The sequence below is a fragment of the Balaenoptera physalus genome (genome assembly GCF_965194825.1).
Source record: "Balaenoptera physalus genome assembly, chromosome: 10".
Lineage (NCBI taxonomy): Eukaryota > Metazoa > Chordata > Mammalia > Artiodactyla > Balaenopteridae > Balaenoptera > Balaenoptera physalus.
In genome coordinates, this window is record NC_138889.1 from 91,057,336 (window position 1) to 91,078,886 (window position 21,551).

The following is a 21,551-nucleotide window of genomic DNA, read 5'->3' on the forward strand; positions in this document are numbered from 1 at the left end:
GACATAAATTTTATCATTGTTATGATTCTTTAAAATAGGTTTAAAAATTTGACACACTTGAATCTGAAAGGCTCTTGTTGAACTAATCAAACAACCTTCTAAGAAAGGATTTCTTGGCAGGAGTAATAATTTTCCCAGAACCCTTTTTGTGGAGGGATTTCAGTGGAGGCTTTTTTAAGGGTAGAACTCTTTTGGGGGTTTGCAGTGCTCTTGCTATCTCCACATGCTCATTGCAATAATATTTGTTGCTTCCTTCTGACAGATGGATGAGTGTGCTTTCTGCCAGATCCATACACTGGGCATGGACCCAATGCCCATCTCCATGAGAGCAGTAAATCATGGCAGGTTTGTTGAGCTCAGTTGAATAAAATGGTACCCAAGTGTTGATATCCACATCACAAGTAGGGCAGCATGTAATCCAATAGCCCGTTTCAGACTCATCTTCTTCATCATCTTCATTATACGTGTCAAATTCATCATCACCATCAAAACTATTTGCTTCTGCACTGAAACAAAACTCTTCTGAGTCTTCAAAGGGAGTGGAGTCCCCTGGGTCTTCGGTTGATGTCTGACTATTTGTGAATGTTTTCTGATCTTCATTCACATCATCTTCAGCACATTTCAACATATAGAAATAGAATGCTTCTGAAACAACCTGTTTATTGTCTCCTGGTATGCCGAGGAAAATAGTTCCATTTCCCATGTCGCTTCCAAACCATATCTTGCTGTGCTTAATATCTGGGGTCCAATCTGGGGTTTCCATCTCACGAATTTCCATCTTGTTGTCCTCGAAAGAGATGATGTTGCAGACCATTCTTTTTTGATTTTCAAGCTGATAGCCACCAATGATAACAAATTCATCATTGCTTATTTGAGTCAGGATTGCACTGGAGACAGAGATTCCTCCTGGCATGACTGTGCAATTCACAGCTGGGCTGCCCAGAGGGAGATCAACCCTTATTCTGTATAGATTGGCAGGGCGGATGTTATTGGCAAGTGAATGGCCTCCTAAAATATAAACGGTATCATTTCTGGCAATGGAGACGTGAAAAGATAGCCCATCCTGAAGTTCTGGAAGAATGTATGACGTAGAGCACCCAAATTCAAAATCCACCAAGAAAACATGGGGCAGGCAGTCAGCTACACTGTTCCATTTTTCTGTGGTTCTTTGGGCGGAAGGTATGTATGACCGTCCTCCAAAGAGAACACCCACACTTTTTCCACGACTATACACTACATCAATGGAATGACCATACCTGCCTTCAGGAACATCTCCTACCAAGTCTTTCTCTGTGCAGCGAAAAGTAACTTTTTTGTTGTTCTTGCAAACAACAGACATGATATAAATCTTATCTGAAAGCTCGTTGTTTGGTGTTTTCCCTCCATGGATGATGTACTGATGATTTTCAGACTCTAAGTTGCCTTTGAATGTGCAAGTGGCTGGATAACGAAGAGGAGGAAGGTAGCAGGAATCCTTAGAGAAAACTGCAGGCTTCAGTTTGAGATGGTTATGCTTTACATCAAAATGGAAAACTCCAGTGGGGCAGGACCTTTTGGGCCAGCCTTTTTGGCCAAAGAAGAAAACTTGCCCATCAAAATTCATTAATGAGAAGCCTGGTTGAATTAAGGCTATGTTATTACCGACTGTTACCATTTGTAGTGACATATTTTCTGATCGTGGATAGATCTTTTACCTGAAAGAATTACAAAATTTTTTTGGCCTTACTACATCCCTTCATATAAAATCACTGTGTTTAGATCCCCTCACACGTAAGAAGCATGTTTTAAAAAGAGCTGTCCCACAAGCTCGTAGTGGCCTGAATTCGCAAAATAGCAAAAATTCAGGCAGCTAGGTAAGCAAAGAGAAACAGAACCTTCCAGCTTAATACCATTCAAGAAGCTGGGACCTATTTTAGACATGGACTAGCGTCCCTTAGACTTCTGGGAATTGTAGTCCTTTTCCCTTAAAGATTCACTGCTTGTCAGCAGAAAGAACTACATTTCCCAGGAATCCGTTCTCTATGGGATGTGTGGCTACGATAGTTTGTCTCTGTGGCTCCGCGAGCGGAGTCTGTCTGAATAAAGACGCCAATAATGCGAAGTGACTAGATGGGAGCCGAGACGTAAAACTAGGGAAGAAGAGGTGAGAATGGCTGACTCAGACCAAATATCCGGGTTACGGGAAAGCTGCGGCACCGGGAGCTGCGTCTGGCTACCCCCGCCCGGGTGTTGTTGGAGCCTCTCCTGGGGACTCTTATTAACAAGTGACCCAGTAGGAAGCAGGGCTGATTGTGGCCAGAGCGGGGTTGCCTGGAAACCGCAGCCCGAAGAGACTCCCGGCCCAGGTGTCCTCACGGACTTCTTTGGAGCTTTGGAGCTCGACTCAAAATTGCACCCCCGGGTCTCCTTAGGTTAATGGGGCGGGGGTTTGACGGGGGCACAGAGAATAAAAAGCCATGACTATTTTGCGGAACCGAAAGGTTAGCCTCTGAATACCTGGAGTGCAGGGGAGAATTTACCTGATAATGGTTTTTTACCACTCCTGTATTTAGTCATGGAAATACAGTAATGAGACTTTAGCGGATACCACGCCAAAGGCCATTTGTTTTCTCAGCTGCTCTTGCTCCGGTTTTTAGAGTTCTTTTAGGGATGCAGAGAAGTTTCCTAAACACCTCTCCTTCTCCCTTCCTTCCCCCGCCCCCACTCCTCCCTCTTTTTGGATAAGAAAATAGAGTTAGTGACTGTTATTTCAGATCTCTCTTTCCAGCCCCAGAACCTTGGAAGTAATTAGTAATTCTGTTGTAAGCAGGCATTAAGCAAAGAGGTACCAGAATTATTCAGAATGTAATATTTGTATGATTTTTTAAAACAGGTATTTATTAGATGGAGTAAGCTTGATAAATTTTAATTTTTAGAAAAATTATTACTTACCTTGGAGAGATGTCAGGAGCCTTAATGGGAAATGCACACCTGTTTGCAGAGTGAGGTCCTAGGCACTAAAGATTAAAGGAAACAAAATAGCACAGATTCCTTGACTTTTAAGAATAAATTATTAATATGCTTCAAAAACAGTATAAAACAGTGTCTAAGAGTATGGACTCTGAAGGCTGACTGGATTCAAATCCTGGCTCTGTCACTTACTGTGTGACCTTGGGCAAGTAATTTAACCGGTTTGTGTCTCGGTTTCCTCATTTGTAAAATGAAATAATAATTTTACCTACCTAACAGGTTGATGTAAGTTGTGACTAGTAAGTTAATACATGCAAAGCACTTAGGACAGGGCTTTGTACGCTGTAGGTCATAGCTGTGACGATTATGCTTGAACTTATAAAAAGTAAGGTTGTTAATGCACAGTTACCTGCCAGTTGTGGCAGATGATGTTTACGATGTTGGAGATGATTAGAAGGGCTTTAGGATCTGGGAATCTGGTTAGTGGGTGTAGACTGATAATTTTTGAGACTAGTGAGAATTGGATAAACATATACAACAGAGGAGTTGCTGGTGGGTTCAGTTTAAATAACAGGAAATATTTCATTCTTCTTGTTACCCTTTCTCTAACCCCTCATTAAATATGCAGACTCTGAAGTTGGAATGTCTGAGTCCAAATTTGGGCTCTAAACGTTATTTGCTGTGTAACTATCTTGGGCAAGTTTTTTGTCTCTTTTCTTTTTTTATCTGCAAAATGGGGATAATATTAGTACCTATTCATTGAGTTATTTTTGAGAATAAATGGGATGACACATGTAAATCACATAGCACATATGTGATCATATGTGCTGGCACATAATAAGTATTGAATAAATGTTAATTGATGCTGTAATTTATTTTTATTCCTCCTGCAAAGGTTCTTTGGACCTTGTGGAGTTTATGGTCAGTCTAATGAGATCTTGGTGGGGCTGTTTGCCTTGAAGATCAGGTGTAATTAATTGCTAATTATTCTCTTCTACTTATGTTTAGCTTACTTGGGAGAGTCCTCAAGGTGTGATATTTTAATAATCATCTTGTGGGTTATTAAACCAAGTGAGGAACTGGTGAATGAGAAGGATTATTACTAAGGTTATGAAAGCAATCCTTTTTCTTCCTCAGACCATGGTGGTTTGTAGGTTCAGCAACTTGCCTTGCTTATGAAATAACCTGGGCAAGTGTTTTATTTACTCGTGGCCTATCCAGGTATACATGAGAGAAGGCATCTGTGCAACTAAGAAAATGCTGTCCATAGGAACTGAAAGGAAATATTGTTGGCGCTCAATTTAGTAAAGGAAAACCATATGTGATTACACTCAGCATGATGTGTGATGATTTTTAGAGAGTTGCTCACTTTTGGGCTGAGGGAGCACCAAAGCCTGCTTGTTGTAAACACCTGTGAAGACCATTATTGGGATAGAAAGCAAGCTCTACAGAGGTAATGGGTCCCAGATCCCAAGGGGTGACCATACAACAAGAACATTTGCTTTTAAATGGAAAATTAAGAAGTTTTCATTGTAACCTATTGGCTTCATTTTAAAGTTCATAGGGATTTTGGCTTCTCATAAGTGAAAACACGGTTATTGTAGATTAAACAGAAATATTTTCTTGGGCAAGACATAAGGAATACTACCCCTTTTTGTAGCTTATTTTGGGTCCCCAAAGATTTCTGACCTTTTCTCCCTTTGGTGCCCTGCTATTTGGCTCACCTCATAATTTCAGGGCCCTAAAAATAGTGGTAAAGTTGATTACTGTTAAGATGAATTACCTCTTCATGTAACACAGTTCAAGAATCTGTGTATTTAATTTTTAGATTATTCATTTTAAACTATGGCCAGATGACTTATGTATTTAAAGAATGAACAAGAACATTGAAAGTGTTTTCACATTATTCCATACTTGTTTAGTTTTTGCAATTTTGCTTTGCTAACTTAAATATGTCTTCACAGGAATAGACTATAGTATATTTTCCACAGTTTTACTATGACTCTATTCATCACATCTTGGTTTTTAAATGAGTTTTTAAAAGGTGACACTAGAACTAAAATAATCTACTGAAGTGGTTTTCTTTAAATAGGCCAGATAAACACAGGCAGATTTTGAAAAAAATGACACTGTTCTTTGACTGAAAGAAGTTTCAAAGTCAACACATTAAAGATTCTTTTTAAAGGTCAGAAGTATAGGACCAATAAATTTATACAAGTCTCCCAACCCCATGCTAACATTCCTCAGCAGGGAGATTTTCATTTATTCACTGTGAAGCTAGGGCATAGTTGAGAATCAAAAGAGGGCTAATGGTGTAAGGTCTGGGTTTGTAGTTTCCTGTGTCTGAACTGACACTTTTTTCCTTCCAAAGAAAGCTACTGTACTCGGAAGCATTAAATCTTGCTGATCAGTGTTGCCCGTTTTCCTGATTGCTCCAAAATAGCAGGTAACCTCATGTAACTGCAGTCGTTTAGTGTACGAATTAACACTATCTTGCACGGTTTATCAGGTTTGAGGTATACATTGTTTGATTTTTTTGCTGGCAGTAAAACCAGGATTAGGTCTTCCTTCTGACACTTATGCCAGAGAAGCATTTATGCACTAAGATTAAAATTTCAACACTGATACCACAGGAATAAAATCCTTGCAGCAGCCTGAGACCAGAAAGCCCCTCTCTTTCCAAATTCTACATCATCCCTTCCCCATCTAGACACCCAATCCACGTGGAACTAACATACTGCTGAAGGGGGGCACCTTTCCCTTAAAGTTGACAAACGTAGGCTCCCGTATCTTAGCTCTGGTAGAAATGAAGTTATTGGACCTACCTGAAGGCCAGGGGCACTGCTCACCCCTCTCTGAATCTTTGCCGCTAAACCAGGTATTAAATGTCAGCGCTTGGGGAAGATTGACTGACTGCTCACTCTGACCGTGGCCTGCAGAAGGATGGCGGTAAAGAGAGTATGTATGTGTGCCTACAGATGTTCCAGTGAACGCTGATCTAACGGGAGTAACTGACTGTGACCTTTTTTTTTTCTTTAGATGGTTAAGGGAGCTATCCAACCAGGGTGTACCCTCAAGATTTAACTGTTTCCTTACTGGTGAACAATGGAAACATAATCTACTATTATCTGTAAAGACCAAAAAAAAAAAAAAACTGGTAAAATCCTGATTTATTAAAAACATTTTAGAATGTTTAATATGTTTATTAAATGTTTATTATTTAAACATTTAATAAACAATAATATAATGTTTATATAATTAATAAACAATAATAATGTTTATTATTTAAACATTAATATTTAATGTTTAAATAATTAACATGATTTAAAAAATACTATCATGATTCAAATGGGAAATTATTTTTCCTAAAGCAGAGACTACTAATACTAACGTCAGTTATTTTGACCGTGAATTGCTCCTCAATGGTCTCATTTTCTTTAACGCAAGGCTTAGAAGGAGTTCTGATTATGGGAGGCCTACCACCAACTTTGTATCAGGGAACTGCTCTGTAATATTGTATAGTGGAATGATTAAGAAAATGGGCTTTAGAGTCAAGCTGACCTGGTTTTCTCTGCCAGCTTTGCCATTTTCCAGGTGGAGTCATCTTAATCCTTAAGCCTCTTTTTTCCCCATCTCTGAAATGGGGATAGAAATATTTACATCAAAAGATTGTTGCAAAAAGACTAAATGAGATAATGTCTTTGAAGTGCTCATCCCAGGAAAATATTCCACAGTGGTCTTAAAAACTATGATAGGAGCCTCCCCATTCCCACTCCAAAGTTTCATAATCAAAGGAAGAATAAACCAAAGGGTTGAGAACAGATGAAAAAGCTGACTTAATTTTTTAAAATAGACCTAAGTTTTTAGAGCAGTTTTAGGTTCGCAGTAAAATTGTGTGGAAGGTACAGAGAGTTCCCATATACCTCGTGCCCCCCACTCACTCATAGCCTCCCTCATTACCAACATCTCCCACCAGAGGTACATTTGTTAAAATCGATGCACCTACATTGACACATTATTATCACTCAAAGTTACATTAACATTCACTCTTGGTGATGTACATTCGATGGGTTTGGACAAATGTATAATGGCACGTATCTACTATTACAGTATCATGCAGAATAATTTCACTGCCCTAAAAATTTTCTGTGCTCCACCTGTTTGTTGCTCCCTCCCCTCAATCCATGGTAACCACTGATCTTTTTACTGTTTCCATAGTTTTGCATACTCCAGAATGTCATATAGTTTTCAGATTGGCTTCTTTCACTTAGTAATATACATTTAAGTTTCCTCCTAGTCTTTTTATGACTTGATAGCTCATTTCTTTTTCGCTCTGAATAATATTCCATTGTCTGGATATTCCACAGTTTATCTATTGTATTTTCCTGCTGAAGGACATCTTGGTTGCTTTCAGGTTTTGGCAATTATGAATAAAGCTGCCGCAAACATCCATGTGCAGGTTTTTGTGTGGACATAAGTTTTCAACTCCTTTGGGTAAATACCAAGGAGCACTATTGATAATTCATATGTTAAGAGTATGTTTAGTTGTGTTAGAAACCGCCAAACTGTCTTCCAAAGTGGCCGTGTGATTTTGCATAACCACCACCGATGAGTGAGAGTTCATGTCGCTGTACATCCTAGCCAGCAGTTGGTGGTGTCAGTGTTCTGGATTTTGGCCATTCTAATAGGTGTGTAGTAGTTATCTTGTTTTAATTTTCATTTTCCTAATGACATATGATGTGGAGCATCTTTTCATTTGCTTATTTGTCATCTCTATGTCTTCTTTAGTGAGGTGGCTAGTAAGGCATTTGGTCCATTTTTTAATCAAGTTGTTTGTCTTCTTATTATTGTATTTTAAGAGTTCTATGTATATTTTGGATAACGGTATTTTACCAGATGTGTCTTTTGCAAGTATTCTCTCCTATCCTGTGGCTTTTCTTTTCATTCTCTTGTCAGTGTCTTTTGTTATTTTATTTTTTTATAGTTTTATTTATTTATTTATTCGGCTGCGTTGGGTCTTCATTGCTGAGCACGGGCTTTCTCTAGTTGTGGTGAGCGGGGGCTACTCTTTGTTGTAGCGGGCTTCTCTTTGTGGTGGTTTCTCTTGTTGTGGAGCACGGGCTCTAGGTGCGCAGGCTTCAGCAGTTGCAGCACACAGGCTCAGTAGTTGCAGCATGCGGGCCCTAGAGCACACGGTAGTTGTGCTTCAGTAGTTGTGGCACGTGGGCTTCAGTAGTTGTGGCTCATGGGCTGTAGAGCACAGGCTCAGCAGTTGTGGTGCACAGGCTTAGTTGCTCTGTGGCATGTGGGATCTTCCCGGACCAGGGATCGAACCCGTGTCCCCTGACTTGGCAGGCGGATTCTTAACCACTGTGCCACTAGGGAAGTCCTGTTAGTGTCTTTTGGAGAGCATAAGTTTTTAATTTTGATGAAGTTCAGCTTATCAGTTATTTCCTTCATGGATCACGCCTTTATTGTTATGTCTAAAAAGTCATTGCCATACCCAAGGTCATCTAGGTTTTCTTCTATGTTATCTTCTAGGAGTTTTATAATTTTTGTTGTTAACACTTAGGTCTGTGATCCACTCTGAGTTAATTCTTGTGAAGGGTATAAAGTCTGTGTCTAGATTCCTGTTTTTGCATGTGGATGTCCAGTTGTTCCATAACCCTTTGTTGAAAAGACTGTCTTTGCTCCATTGTATTGCCTTTGCTCCTTGGTCAAAGATCAGTTAGCTGTACTTACGTAGGTCTATTTCTGGGTTCTCTATTCTGTTCCATTGATCTATTTGTATATTCTTTCACCGATACCACACTGTCTTGATTACTGTAGCTGACCTAATTTTAAACAATTCATTAAAAACAGTTACATCAAGAAAAATGTATACCATTTATTAAGCCCATTTCCCGACTATAAAACTTTTCATTTCTTTGTGCTCTATTCTAATTTTTATCCAAATGTATACATATTTTTACTTAGTTATGATAAGAATGTATTTAAATTTTGTTTTATCTTTTTAATGTAACATTATTTCATATATACTATGAAATGTATATTTTATTCCAAAATTTTTACTAGTTGCCTAAAATTCCATTAAGTAAATATATCTGACCATTCAGTATTGTTGGTCATTTAATCAGGTTCTATGTGGCTTAGATGATAGAATGCAGGGATCAGAGGTAGACAGATTTGGAGTTGAGTCTTAGTTCTGCCACTTACTAGCTGAATGGCCTTTTTGACCTTCAATTTCCTTATCTCTAAAACAGGGACAATACCTGCCTTACTGGGAGGATTAATGGATATAAACTGTTATAAAGAGTGTACTCAGTAGATCTTGTGTAATGATGATGGTGCCATAAATATATTTGTGTAAGTGAAGATTTTCATTTTTTGCCAAATTTTAGGATATATTTTCAGGGTTGACTTTTAAAAAACTGACAAGTAGCTCAGTTGTTTGGCTGATTCTTGTCATTTGGAATGTTGGTCCATTCCTTAAAAAAGTGTCATCATCTCTTCTGTTACTTCCATGATGATTTTTTTTTTCTTTGTCTGCAAAAGAGTATTGGGTTATTTCTCTAACCTATTTATGGTGTTGTATAATGATTATGGCACTTGAAATTCCAGCATCAGTGACAGCTCTCATAAAATTGACATATTGGTTATCGCCACAGTAAATATAAAGTAAGAAGTGCAACCTAGGAACCAGGGGTAGGTTTAGGTAAGTGTTTTAGCCTTTGCATTCTGCTAACACCAGAAAACAGGCAGTTTTTTGCTAAATGGGTTAGTTGTCTCCTAAAGAGACTGGAAATTAGCAACGTATTTGGAAATGGATTTTTAAACCCTGAGCGCTTGCCACACATTAGGAGAGCGTTAGACTCACAGTGATCTCCTTCAGAGCCCCCAGTCTACCAAAGTCCTCAGAATAGAAACTAAATGTGAAGCCATGAACAATATTTATTGAGTATCCACTATGTATAGAGTCATGTGGAGAATTAGGAAAAAAAAAAATCACAGACTCAGCTCTTGCCCTTAAGGAACACGCATGATAGTAGGATGAAGCAAATTTTTGATTGTGGATAAACATGTTTTACATTCTTCCTATGCTCACCCTTTCTTAAAAGTTCTTAAAAGTTCACCAAGAAATCACAATTATAGGGGCAGAGTCAAATTCCTACCGAAATATATGGATTTCTCGTGCCTTAAATCCAAAGACAGTGGACGATGAAAGAATACAAGTCAGTGTCATTACAGAGTAGAATAATTTTTATTCCACAGAGGAGATAAAAAACTTAGTAATGGGATATACTGACATAGTAATTGAATGAAAAGGAAGCATACTTGGAGAAAAATAGAACATCAGAGATGGAAGACAACTTCAAGTCCAGTCCCCTTATACCTACATTCAAACTGCTTAAGGCCAGAAAAGTTAAATAACTTGAAAGGGTAACATAGCTGCAGGGGTGTGTGTACATGGTGGGTTGAGGTGGGTAGGGGAGGAGCACAGTTTTGTGAACTCATGACAGTGTTTCTTAAGAAATGCAGTGACCTCTCAAGCATTTCCATCCCCATCTTATAAATGGAGAAAAAACTTAAATGACATTGTTGCTCAATGGGTTAGCAAGTGTTTGAAATGAGGTCAGTGGCAGCTTTTCATAGCATTCAAATAGGCATAGACAATTTTTACTTTTTTAATAAGTGGCTGATTTTTCAGGAAATAATATAAATAGTGTGGGAAAGGGAGATGTTTGGTCTGTAGAATGAATCCCATGATAGAAGCCACAACTGAAACTAGCCAAGAGGAGAAAAGAGGAAGGAAAAGGAAACGTATAGAAGGAAGCAATCTACAGTTAGTATGATGGATTGTCAAGAGAAGAATGTGACAAGTGACTTGTCATATTTTTTTTTGTCATTTTTTTATTTAAAGTAATGAATTAAATACAGCCATCTGACCAGAATGTTCCATGATTTAAAGTGGACACTTAGTTGTAAAATAAAATGGAGCAAAATTTCAGAGGTGTTTTACAATGTTGTACTAGAAAGAAAATGCACTTAAAATTTTTATTCTTAGAGAAGGAGGGAATTTGTGTATGTTAATTTCTACCTTTGAGTATAGAAACCATGATGGCAAAAAGAAATTGTTTTTATCTTGGTGTGTGTGTATGTTATGTGGTGTACATCAAGGCAAAGTTGCAAATAAAATGTTGAGAGAAATTGGAAGCTAGGGAAGCACTGTATTACTTCTTAAGGCCCATTTATTATTCCACGGTCATAGGAATTTAGAATCAAAAATAGCTGAGAAATACATTTTAAAATCTTATTTCTTTTAAGAGAATGTCAAATGAAAAGGTCAATTTTATTTGCAAGATCTGGCATTTCAAAACACTTGGAAATGAATTCCTAAAAGCAGAGTTGATTTAGTTTGGTTGGTCTACACCTGCTCCTAACTAGCTGTGCAGGTGTTGCTTTAAAGCAGGCTTTCTGGTTTTGTGAAAGTGCTGTGCACCGTGCATGTGGCCAACAGGCTCCGGAGCTGGAGAAAAAGGGATGATTTTGATTAAGAGTAGATGCCTTTGTGCCACAGTAGTTATGCAGTACAGATAAAATGAGCAATAATGGGACATTGCGTCCCATGGGAAGGTGGGATTACAATTGAGCTAATAAATCTTTTATGATTGAAATCTTATTGCATGATTATAGAGCTCTAAAGTTAACTTAGAAACTCTACTGTCTTATGGATTCACAGCTTTATCAGGGGCCTTGAAAAAATGTTCACTGAAAAACTCACTGTTATTGTCTGTAACTCACTGAGGTAGTTGATCACATTTCTGAGGCTAGGAGATCAGTTTTGAATAAGATTGAAATATGTGTATTGTACATTTTTCTTGATAAAATGTACTAGTCTAGAGTTCGGTTAATATGCTTGTAGGAGTTTTGTTAGGGGGTGAAGGTAGGGTATTGACTTGTGATTACACATGACTTAAATTTTTCAGAAAAGCAAATTAAGAAACAAAAAATGGTAGTGAAAAGGTATCTTTCTGCTTTCAAAAACAATGGATTTTCTGAAATTTGTCTTATGGGTATATCTTTCAGCTTCCATGTCCACAGGTAATTTGCTTTTTAAAAAAACAATAGGGAGTGAGCGGGGAGAGGCAGTTCTGAATGCTTAGCTGTTTGCATTTTTGTTTAATGGAATTAATAACTGTGTAGTTGAAAACAGTCTAATAGTTGACCTGCCTCAGTGAGTCAATGTAGATGTTTCTGGATTGACTTAAACAGCTTGGAGGAAAAGTATATTTTGGGGAAATAAAATTGATTTTATACAATCTGCTGATGAACAACAGGGCTTAATGAATGATAGCCTCAAGAAACCCCATTGCAGTAACTTGGATGGATGATCAGGAAAGGGAAGCAAATTTTTCAAGAGGAAAGTTTCTGCTTAAACATGTAATTTTATAGATTAGTATTATTCCCATCCTCCAGAGCTTTCTGCAAGAGGAAAACAATCAACACGCCTGAGTTCCAACATTTCTTGGTAAACTTTTACTGGGTGTCTTCTCTTTCTCTTTTCCTTAAGGTGAGATCTTTTGTCAAGGAAAAAGTAAAACAAAGACGTGTGTACTTCTGAGACCTCTGCACAGATGACAATACACAACTTCTGTCTTCTAAAGCTTTGTAATCAACATTCAGCCCTAAGCCTCTCCTGCCTCCCACAAATGCTTTCCATAATATTCACTGCAGAGGCTTGTACCTAGGGGAGTTTATATGGAAGTCCAGAGGCTTATACTGTCAACTTTTTCGGTATAATGGAGAATTCCATGCTTTTTAACGTATTAGAAAAGGCTTGTTGGGAGAAACTTATAAATTGGAATGCTGTGTATTCTTAGATGCTAGAATGTATGTCTTTATCTCATCCTGATAAACTGTAAAGGAGTTTAGATCCTTTTCTGTTTTGTAAGGTGTTTTGTATTTATGCCTTCCTCTTTTCCTTTGTTTTCTTGTTCCTACTGGTAGATGTCTAAAACAATGGTATATATGCATATGTGTCTGTGTGTGTGTGTGCTTTGTCTCAAGATGTTTTATATGTTATTGGGGTACAGAATGTGGTTGTAGTCAGATGCATGGATACATCCAACCAGGGTGAGATTGCTGCTTTTTGTTTAAGTTCCTGATGACTTCGTGTATGCCTTAAAAATCATAATCAAGAGCATCTCATTACTGTTTGTGATACAAGAACCACATGATACTGCTCATCAATAGAGTCATTAGTTGACAAAAACCTCACTTACAGTTTCTTTTCCAGATTCCTTTATTTGTTCTCTGTGATTGGACTAGGTGACCTTTAGGTTTCTCTCAACTCTGAGAATCTTTGGCAATTTCTGTCATTGGATTTCGTACTCCTTAATATGATCTAAACGACATACAAAATATTATAGGATGCAAAATAGTTGTTGTTCAGTCAAGGCAGAAGCCATCAGTTCACACCGGGTCTCTTCTATCATGTCAATAAATCTATACCCTTACAGTGTAGTTTGGTCTTTTGAGATTTGTCCATTTTCCAAAGTATAAAAAGAGACCTAGCCTTTGAAGTATCAAGGTTGATGGTTTCATTCCTCAGGCTAGGTGAATTCTTTTTAAAATATCCCATTTTACATTTCACACAGCAGGAGCTTCTTATTGAGAAGAACTATGAGAATTTGAGAATGTGGGCTTTGATGGCCCCTGCACAGCTCTTTAAAAATGTGTTATTATTTATTACTTTCAAGCATCAGTGGTAAACCTCACAATTTAAAAAAACACAAACAAACCTTTTTGCAGGCATACACCTTTCTGTGCTGTTAGAAAGCAGGTTATGTATTTTGAGAGGACACTAGCTCAGGGTGACTTGTTTCTTAAGGCTTATCACTCTCGTCTCTGACAGTTGTGTTTTGTTTAGCTAAGTCACATGAAGCAGGGATCTGAAGATAAGCATCAAAGATATGCTACAGCAATGGTGATAATTCCACATACCAAATTTTATAATAATAATGCCTGTAAAGGAGCAGGTACCCTTCACAAGGACCTTCCTGGGACAGACACCCCCCTCCCCACCCCATGTCCTCTGCCTGCCTCTTGTTTGTAAAAAGGCTCTAGTCTCCCAGATCTTCCCTGAGTTCCAAAGAGCAGATTCAAACAGCTACTAACTAGGGAAGTGAGGGAATGTACAAACAAAGGAAGAACAAGCCCAACTTAATTTTTTTCATAATTGTTATCTTAAACCAATGTCTTGATTTATGACCCCAAACTGTCCAGATAATGTTCTGTGGGTTCAACCAGCTGGCCCCAAGTGGACCTGAACTTGATGACAGGGGAGGATCAATTAAAAACTGAAACTCCTAAACCATTCACTGAGGGCTCTGAGTATATAATACAATGTTGCAACCATTGCTTTTGCTCTCTCCTAGAAAAAGTTACAAAAGACAGACCGTGGCTGCTATTCCATAGCCATGGAATGAAGGGTTGACAGCGGGGAATTACAGCCATGGCATAAGCTCCTGAATAAAGCAGCTTTTCCGTTTTCACCAACACTTGTCTCTCAAGTATTGGTCTTTCCAGCAGTGAGCAGTCAAACTTGGGTTCAGTACCAGCCTCATCTAGTTACATGTCCTTTCAGAGAGCAGGTGACACTAACCGGCTTGAGTGTGAGTGGTCATTAGTTTCATTATTTGTTAGTAGGAAAGGGGACTCCAGGAAGGTTATGTGACTTTCTTGCTAGCTCCCAGTGACTCAGTAAGAAGAGACCCGTGCTCCTAAGGAAGCTTGTGGTCTCCCTGTGAAGTTCAGTAGTCCAAGCAGAGCAATACATCCTCCCAGTGGTTCCTGCTGGGTGCTGTGACTGTGAAAGTGTTACTTCTGATTTACCAGTGGGCGTTGTTATACATTTAGTTATCACAGTATGCTCTGGGTCTTTTATGTGGAGCTTTAAGCCTTAAAACAAAACACCAAACCAAAACAAAGAATCCTGTTATCCAAGTATATGTCTCTCTGTCTCTTCCTTTTTCTCTTTTAGAAAAATACTTTATGGTAAAAACACAAACTAATGTGAATGGTAACTGAAAAAGCATTGCTTCCTTCTAGAAAACCACTTAGATTTGCATAAACCACTTGACTGTCTGGTAAATGATTATCTGCTCTGTCAGTCTCTGGGGACTTTTAACATGAGGTTATTTATATTTTTATAGATAAGGAAAGTTCTAAATTTGAAGGTGGGTATCTGTTAAACTCTCTAAACAATGACAGCTTGTAAAACTGGATTTTCCAAAAGTCTTTAAAACAGTCAGTAAAAACAACCTCTTCTGTATTCTGGTAACCACATGAATAAAATTAAAGGCATTGAAAGATTTTGAATTTGTGCTGTGTACAGCTTGTTGATTGTTTGCCTTTTAGTAAAACTGAGATGTGTTAAGGCTAAATACTCAAAATACACCAATTTGAGAATTGCAAAGGAAGTTTAAAGAAATTTCTATTATCACCCTTAAAGCATCCATGAGAAGGCATTTACAGCAATATAAAGTACAACCTGGCTGCTTCTGTTTGATATTTTGCCTGTAGAAGTAGATTACCTGAGAAGCCTTGAGAAAGAGATTGATGTAATACAGTGTTGGAATCTTGCTGGGATGCACTTCTGGAAGAGCAGACATTTTTGTAATTAAGTACATGTCCTACTGATAGTAAAATAATAGCCACCTTTGAACTTATCATTATTTATTATCTAGCAACTGCAAGCATAATATATTAAACTATGGATTGCTGAAGCCTGTTAGTATTATAGGTAAATTTGCATACACTGTAACTGGTGCTTTTTCCTATATCTAATTTTCAGGTACAAATAGCTTGAAACAGTTTCTTTCATTTTGGGTTGGCACATAGCTACACTTTTTATTTTCACTTGGACTTCTACAATACCATGTTTTATCTAGGGTTGTAATGTATCACGAATTCTCTTAATTAATCTTTCGGTAATATTAGTACCTTCAAAGTCAAAGGGGTCACAGTCAAAACATGTCTTCATGTAGACAAAGGACAGAGTACTAAGACTGATCCATTATCATCATCATCATCACGGCTGACATTTCTTGAGGCCCCATGTATATTCATCTAATCCTCACAGCAATCTTGGGAGGTTCTCGTAGCTTCGCAATTCCGGTTTAAAACCCTTGGGGTCAGATGTCTTTCAGAATTCAGAAGTTTTTGGAGTTTAGAAAGGTAATCAGGGAAAATGCCACATATTACAGAAAATCTCTGGTGGGATCAGGAAAGCACCTCAAAAGCAAGCCCATTAGTATTTTTTCAGGGAAGCATATGAATAGTTATACTATTTAAATAGAATAAATAAAAGTCATAAACACTTTCATATTAATTCAGGTCAGGTCTTGCCACTAGGTGACTTTGGGTATCATCTTACGAATACATTTTTGTTTTACTATTATTTTTTTCTGAGCTTTTTGGTAAATACCAAATAAATAAAGTTAATAACAGACACCAGATTTTCACTCTTGTTTTGGAAAAATAGAAGAACCATGGTGTCTATACAGTATCAGAGAACCCCTCCTTTTTATTATCCCCCATGAATTACACTGGGTGCTTAGGCTGTCATTATTCTTCTGCTTTCTGTAGATAGTCATTTTTCTCAAAGCCGTGTAAGAATCATATTTCACACAGAATGAATGGAATTTAACAAGATGAAATATCACAACTAAAAACAAAGTTCAAACTCCTCAGGGATTGAGGCATTGTGTCTTAGCTGACAAGCATTTAGTTAGCGAAGCAGTCAATGAGCTGACAATGTGAAGGGGCCACTAGCATGTGAACGTGATCTTCAGGTATAAAGCAGGAGTGTAACATTTAGAATGTGAGAGTTAGTCAAATCTCACTGTCTCCAGACCATACCTGGAGTCTTGTCTTCATTTCTGGACGGCATATTTTAAAGGGATGCAGGCAGTGTGAAATCTTTTCCAGGTAGATTGATCAGAAGGGTGAAAGGACCCAAAGCCATGTCATACAAGGTACAGATATAGTGATTGGGCAGGTTTAGTTGAGTCTCTTGCCAGCTTCTAGCAATATCTGACTATAGTACCTGCTCAAATGCATAATTTTAGGTTAAGACTGATGGACTGCCAGCTCTATGCCACCTCCTGAGCTATGAAAAGACATGGACCCTGCCTTTCACGGGCTCTAAGTCTAATAGAGGACACAAATGTATACAGCTATTTACAATACAATGTGATAAGTGGAACAGTAGACACAGTATAGAGAGGCAGCACAGAAATTATGATTTGCTCTTCCTGTGATGATGGGAGATGGGAAGCTAAAGCTTTCAAAGAGAAACTGAATTCTGAACTGGGTTTTGAAAAAGAAATTAAGTGAATGAAATGAGAAGATTGAGAAAGGACAGTATAGGCTTGTTCAAATATTTGAAAGGATATCACGGATAAAAAGGATTGAAATTATTCAGTCCCATCCAGGGACTCGGGACCAGTTGGGGTAGGGTACAGGGAGACAGATTTAGGCTCAGTCTTAGAAGGAGGCTTTAATAGAGCTGTCCAAAGGCTTCTTTGGAACATTCAGAGTTTCCAGTGTCTGGATGTGTTAAAGTACAGACAAGTCAGCTGTTTGGCAGCAATGGCGCAATAGTATGGAGGGGTGTGTGTGTGTCATGCAATGGTTAGAGAAACATAGTGAAGTACTTAAGGACATGGGTTCTAGGATCACACTTCTAGAACTGACACTTCTGCCTACTGGCTCTGTGATGTGAGCTAGAATTTTTATGAAGTTAACATAATAGTGCTCGGAACAGCAACTGTTACCTAATAAGTGCTCAAAAGGAACTAATAAATATTAGCCACTATTGTTGTCATTGGAAGGGTGGTTGTTTGACATATTCTTTGAAGTTCACCTTACCTTGACAGATTTTGGGTTTCTAATTGTGTAACTGTGTGATGATATTCCTGTGAATTAAGAGGATGGAAATGAGGAACTGAAGCAAAAATAAAATTGTGATAGTTAACAGTTCAGCAGTTGAGATAGGAATAAAACTCTGGTCTTTTGAACTAGGGTTTATTGCTCTACTAACTATCTTGATTTGTCCTTTTAGGGCCTTGGAATTCTTCTACCTACACATCTGGAGTATTTTTAGGAGAGGCTGGTACTGCACAACTCTTTGTAGCTCATGTTTTTCTTTGTCTTACAGATAAAGTGGCTTCATGAATAGGAATGCCTGCCAGATACCAGAATTGGAGGTGATGGATGAAGATCGGCATATTGAAGAAGTCTTGGATAAGTTTGTTAATTGTCACGAGCAAACATATGAAGAATTTCTGAGCACTTTCACTCATCTTTCAAAAGGTAAAATGGAGACGTAAACTTTCTATAGCAGCTGAGACAATGAATTTTATTATAGTTTTATGTCTTTGCTGTCTTTTTCAGAAAGACTATTGAATGAGCATTCATTCATTCTATCTCTTTGATCAGGTAATTCTCATCAGGGCGTTTGCAACTGATGCATGTAAATACTAACATTTTTATCCAATCAAGAGTTGTATTATGGAGTCAGAGCCATTGAATTTGAGAACTGAAGAGGACTTGAGAAGTCATTTAGTATAATCCCTTCGTTTTATTTTTGAAGAAACACAAGTGCAAAAAGTGGAGGTTTTTAAAAGCGTATTGAAAACATTGAAGAAATCTAGCATAGTGTAGGATGTTTTTTGTACACTGCACACTTTTGGATTCTGCCATAGCCACTTTCTGCCTTGGGGGGAGGTCATTGAGTAAAGAGGGGATAATAATAGTACCTTAAAGGTTGATGAAGGTTATTTGAGATAATCCATGTGAAACTGTTAGCATAATGGCTAGCACATACATGCTTAATGAAGGCTAGGTACTAGTATTATTGTTGTTGTTGTTGTTGTTGTGATGATGATGATACTATGTTTTCTGTAGAATGGAAACAACCTTTTAGACCAGAGTGATAACTAAAACCCTAAGGGCCAAACCCGTGCTGTGTGTTTCTCGTGATGTGTTTCGTTGCCTCATGCAGTATTGTTGTTTTATTGAGCCAATAGTTAAAAGTTGGAAATTTTACATAAAGATCTTGATTTGCTTTTTTTTTGCTGATTAAGTGAGAAGGTCGGTTACCTCTTATTTCCCTGATGGCAATATCAGCTGGAGTTCAGGAGCCCTTGCCATGTGACCTCCCTCGTTGGACACACTCTCTGGCTCTCACACACTCGAAAAACCTGTGTATACCCTGCCTGCTTCCTTCCCTTAAGTGGCTCCCGTAGGCATTGAGTTCTTGCTCTCAGCCTTGGTCCTTTCTGAGTCATGGGATCCACATTCGGGAGACTGTTGACTCAGCTCTTAAGCGGAGTCCAGTGTGCATCTGGTCATGACAATCTCAGGATACCTGACTTCATGATTTGAAGTCATAGTTCATGTGTCCTTAAGAAATGTAAAAGAAGGGTAGTTATAATGAAGAAAAGGAAAAGTGATTCCAACCTGATTCTTTTATTGTGCTAGGTAGTGGGAATATCATTATCTATTTTGTTTACACTTAAGGGAAATAGAGAATTTAGGAAATTCTTGTTAACTTGGGCTGTGAATGATCTATTTTGGCATGATACGTGGATCAAATTAATCTTGATGATGGACAAATCATCTTTCAATCTATGCACATGGATTTAGGAAGATGCTTGCTTTCTCTGAGCCTAATGATTTAGTTCCATGTTTTCCAGAGCCAGACATGGCAGTATGACTGGCTGGGGTAGGGTATGGAAACAAGGGTAAAACTGGCAGAATTAATGCATTTTGGTATGCCAGTGGCATTTTGATAATCCAAATTATTTCGGAAATTTATTCAGAAGGCTGACTTTATTTTTGTACTCTGAAAGACTAAGAACTTCTTGCAAGGACTTGGATATTTTAAGGAGGTTATGCTGTTTTTGTTTTTGGGATAAGGGGTCTATTCTTTTTTCAAATTTCTGTATGCTCATTCCATGCTGAGAGAAACTGTTTCAGATGTGGTGACTTCATTTTGAGTTCAGTTTTAGGCCCCAAACTGAGCTGAAATAAATGATGACACAAGTCATATAAACTGCATCTCCAAGCACACTAGTTTTTTCCCTTTCAAAATGTCCCTAGGCGCCAGCTCACATTGTAAACTAATGACCTGAAAAAATTCCTCTTACAGCAAAGATTTGTGAGTGGAAAAATATGTCTTAGGGCTTCCCTGGTGGCGCAGTGGTTGAGAATCTGCCTGCTAATGCAGGGGACACGGGTTCGAGTCCTGGTCTGGGAGGATCCCACATGCCGCGGAGCAACTGGGCCCGTGAGCCACAACTGCTGAGCCTGCGCGTCTGGAGCCTGTGCTCCGCAAGCAGAGAGGCCGCGATAGTGAGAGGCCCGTGCACGGCGATGAAGAGTGGCCCCCGCTTGCCGCAACTAGGGGAAGCCCTGGCACAGAAACGAAGACCCAACACAGCCAAAAAATAAATAAATCAATAAATAATAATTAAAAAAAAAAATATGTCTTAAATCAGTAAGTGTCCTTTTTTCCCCCAGAAACATTTAAATACCTTCTGCAAAACCGAACAGTACTTAGGGTCAGGCCTAAGAGTTGAATGATAGCCAGCTAAATTGATCAGTCAATGTGTTCTGTTTGTTAGTTCTGTTTGACGGAAGACATGAAAGCTGTTTCTTCAAAGTTTTCTCCTTCTTTCCAGCCCTTCATTTGTCTTAGTGTATTTGGTTGTTTTGCTGATATGTAGTGGAGTCTTTTCTGTGTTAAACTGGCTATCACCACATATACTTACGTACATTTCTTTAGTAAGTTTAGTATCTCAAGTACATTACCATTTCCACTGATTGACTGTTCTATTTATTTTTATAATAGTTATATGCCAGAATGTTTATGGGATTCATCTTCTTTCCAAGAGTGTTAAAGGGGTCAGTAATCCTATTAAAAATATTTCCCTGGAAAAAATTAAACTGTAACCTTATTGAAGAAATTCACATTACTGCTTCAGATGCTTGGAAAACAGTTGGAAACTGTTAATATTGTACCATAACTGTAACTGCAGTACATTTATGTTGACCATGTTTTGCAGTTTTTTTAAAAAGCAGCTCTGGTTTTAATAATCACAGCGCATAGTTGATGATAACTCCAGTGTCTCGTCAGAATGTTTAAAGAGACATATTACGTATTAGTTTTAAGCAGACATTTATAATTGAATTCTTAATTAGTGTCATCAGTGCAAGAAAGTAAGACCGAGTTTAAGATTTGTATTCGAAAATCAGCATGCAGATTTTGGTTTTGTTCATTATCAGTGAAGACGTTATATTTTTGACATTACTGTGGATAATGATAAGAGGCTGACTTTCCATCTTTGGTATTTCAGTTTCTTTGTGAATATAATTAATTTATACTAGACTATTTGTCTAAAGGAAAAAATGCTTCTTCCTCCTTATCTGTTGTGTTTCCATCTTTTTTTAGGTTACAAAAACACAGATATAAATAATTATACTTGATTTTCTGTTCATGCATTCATTCATTTATTCATTCAGTAATCCTCCGT

At 38.0% G+C, this 21,551-nt stretch overlaps 2 protein-coding genes across 5 annotated transcripts in view; one reads left to right on the top strand and one right to left on the bottom strand.

The window, feature by feature from the left end:
* Positions 1 to 82: 82 nt before the first annotated feature.
* Positions 83 to 1,908, bottom strand: RAG2 (recombination activating 2; the record flags this gene model as incomplete). Its single annotated transcript, XM_082410510.1, has 1 exon — positions 83 to 1,908. The coding sequence occupies exon 1, from the start codon at positions 1,664 to 1,666 to the stop codon at positions 83 to 85; it is 1,584 nt and encodes a 527-aa protein (XP_082266636.1). The 5' UTR covers positions 1,667 to 1,908.
* Positions 1,909 to 2,004: 96 nt separating this feature from the next.
* Positions 2,005 to 21,551, top strand: part of IFTAP (intraflagellar transport associated protein) — a 58,189-nt gene continuing 38,642 nt past the window's right edge. For 2 of the 4 annotated variants that reach the window (XM_082410578.1, XM_082410579.1), the window contains exons 1-2: positions 2,005 to 2,143; positions 18,173 to 18,327. In XM_082410578.1, coding sequence (XP_082266704.1) covers positions 18,186 to 18,327 — 142 coding nt within the window. In that variant the 5' untranslated portion in view covers positions 2,005 to 2,143; positions 18,173 to 18,185. Of the gene's footprint in view, positions 2,144 to 18,172; positions 18,328 to 21,551 lie in introns of those variants that run through there. The other 2 variants (XM_082410582.1, XM_082410580.1) reach the window with 2 other exon arrangements.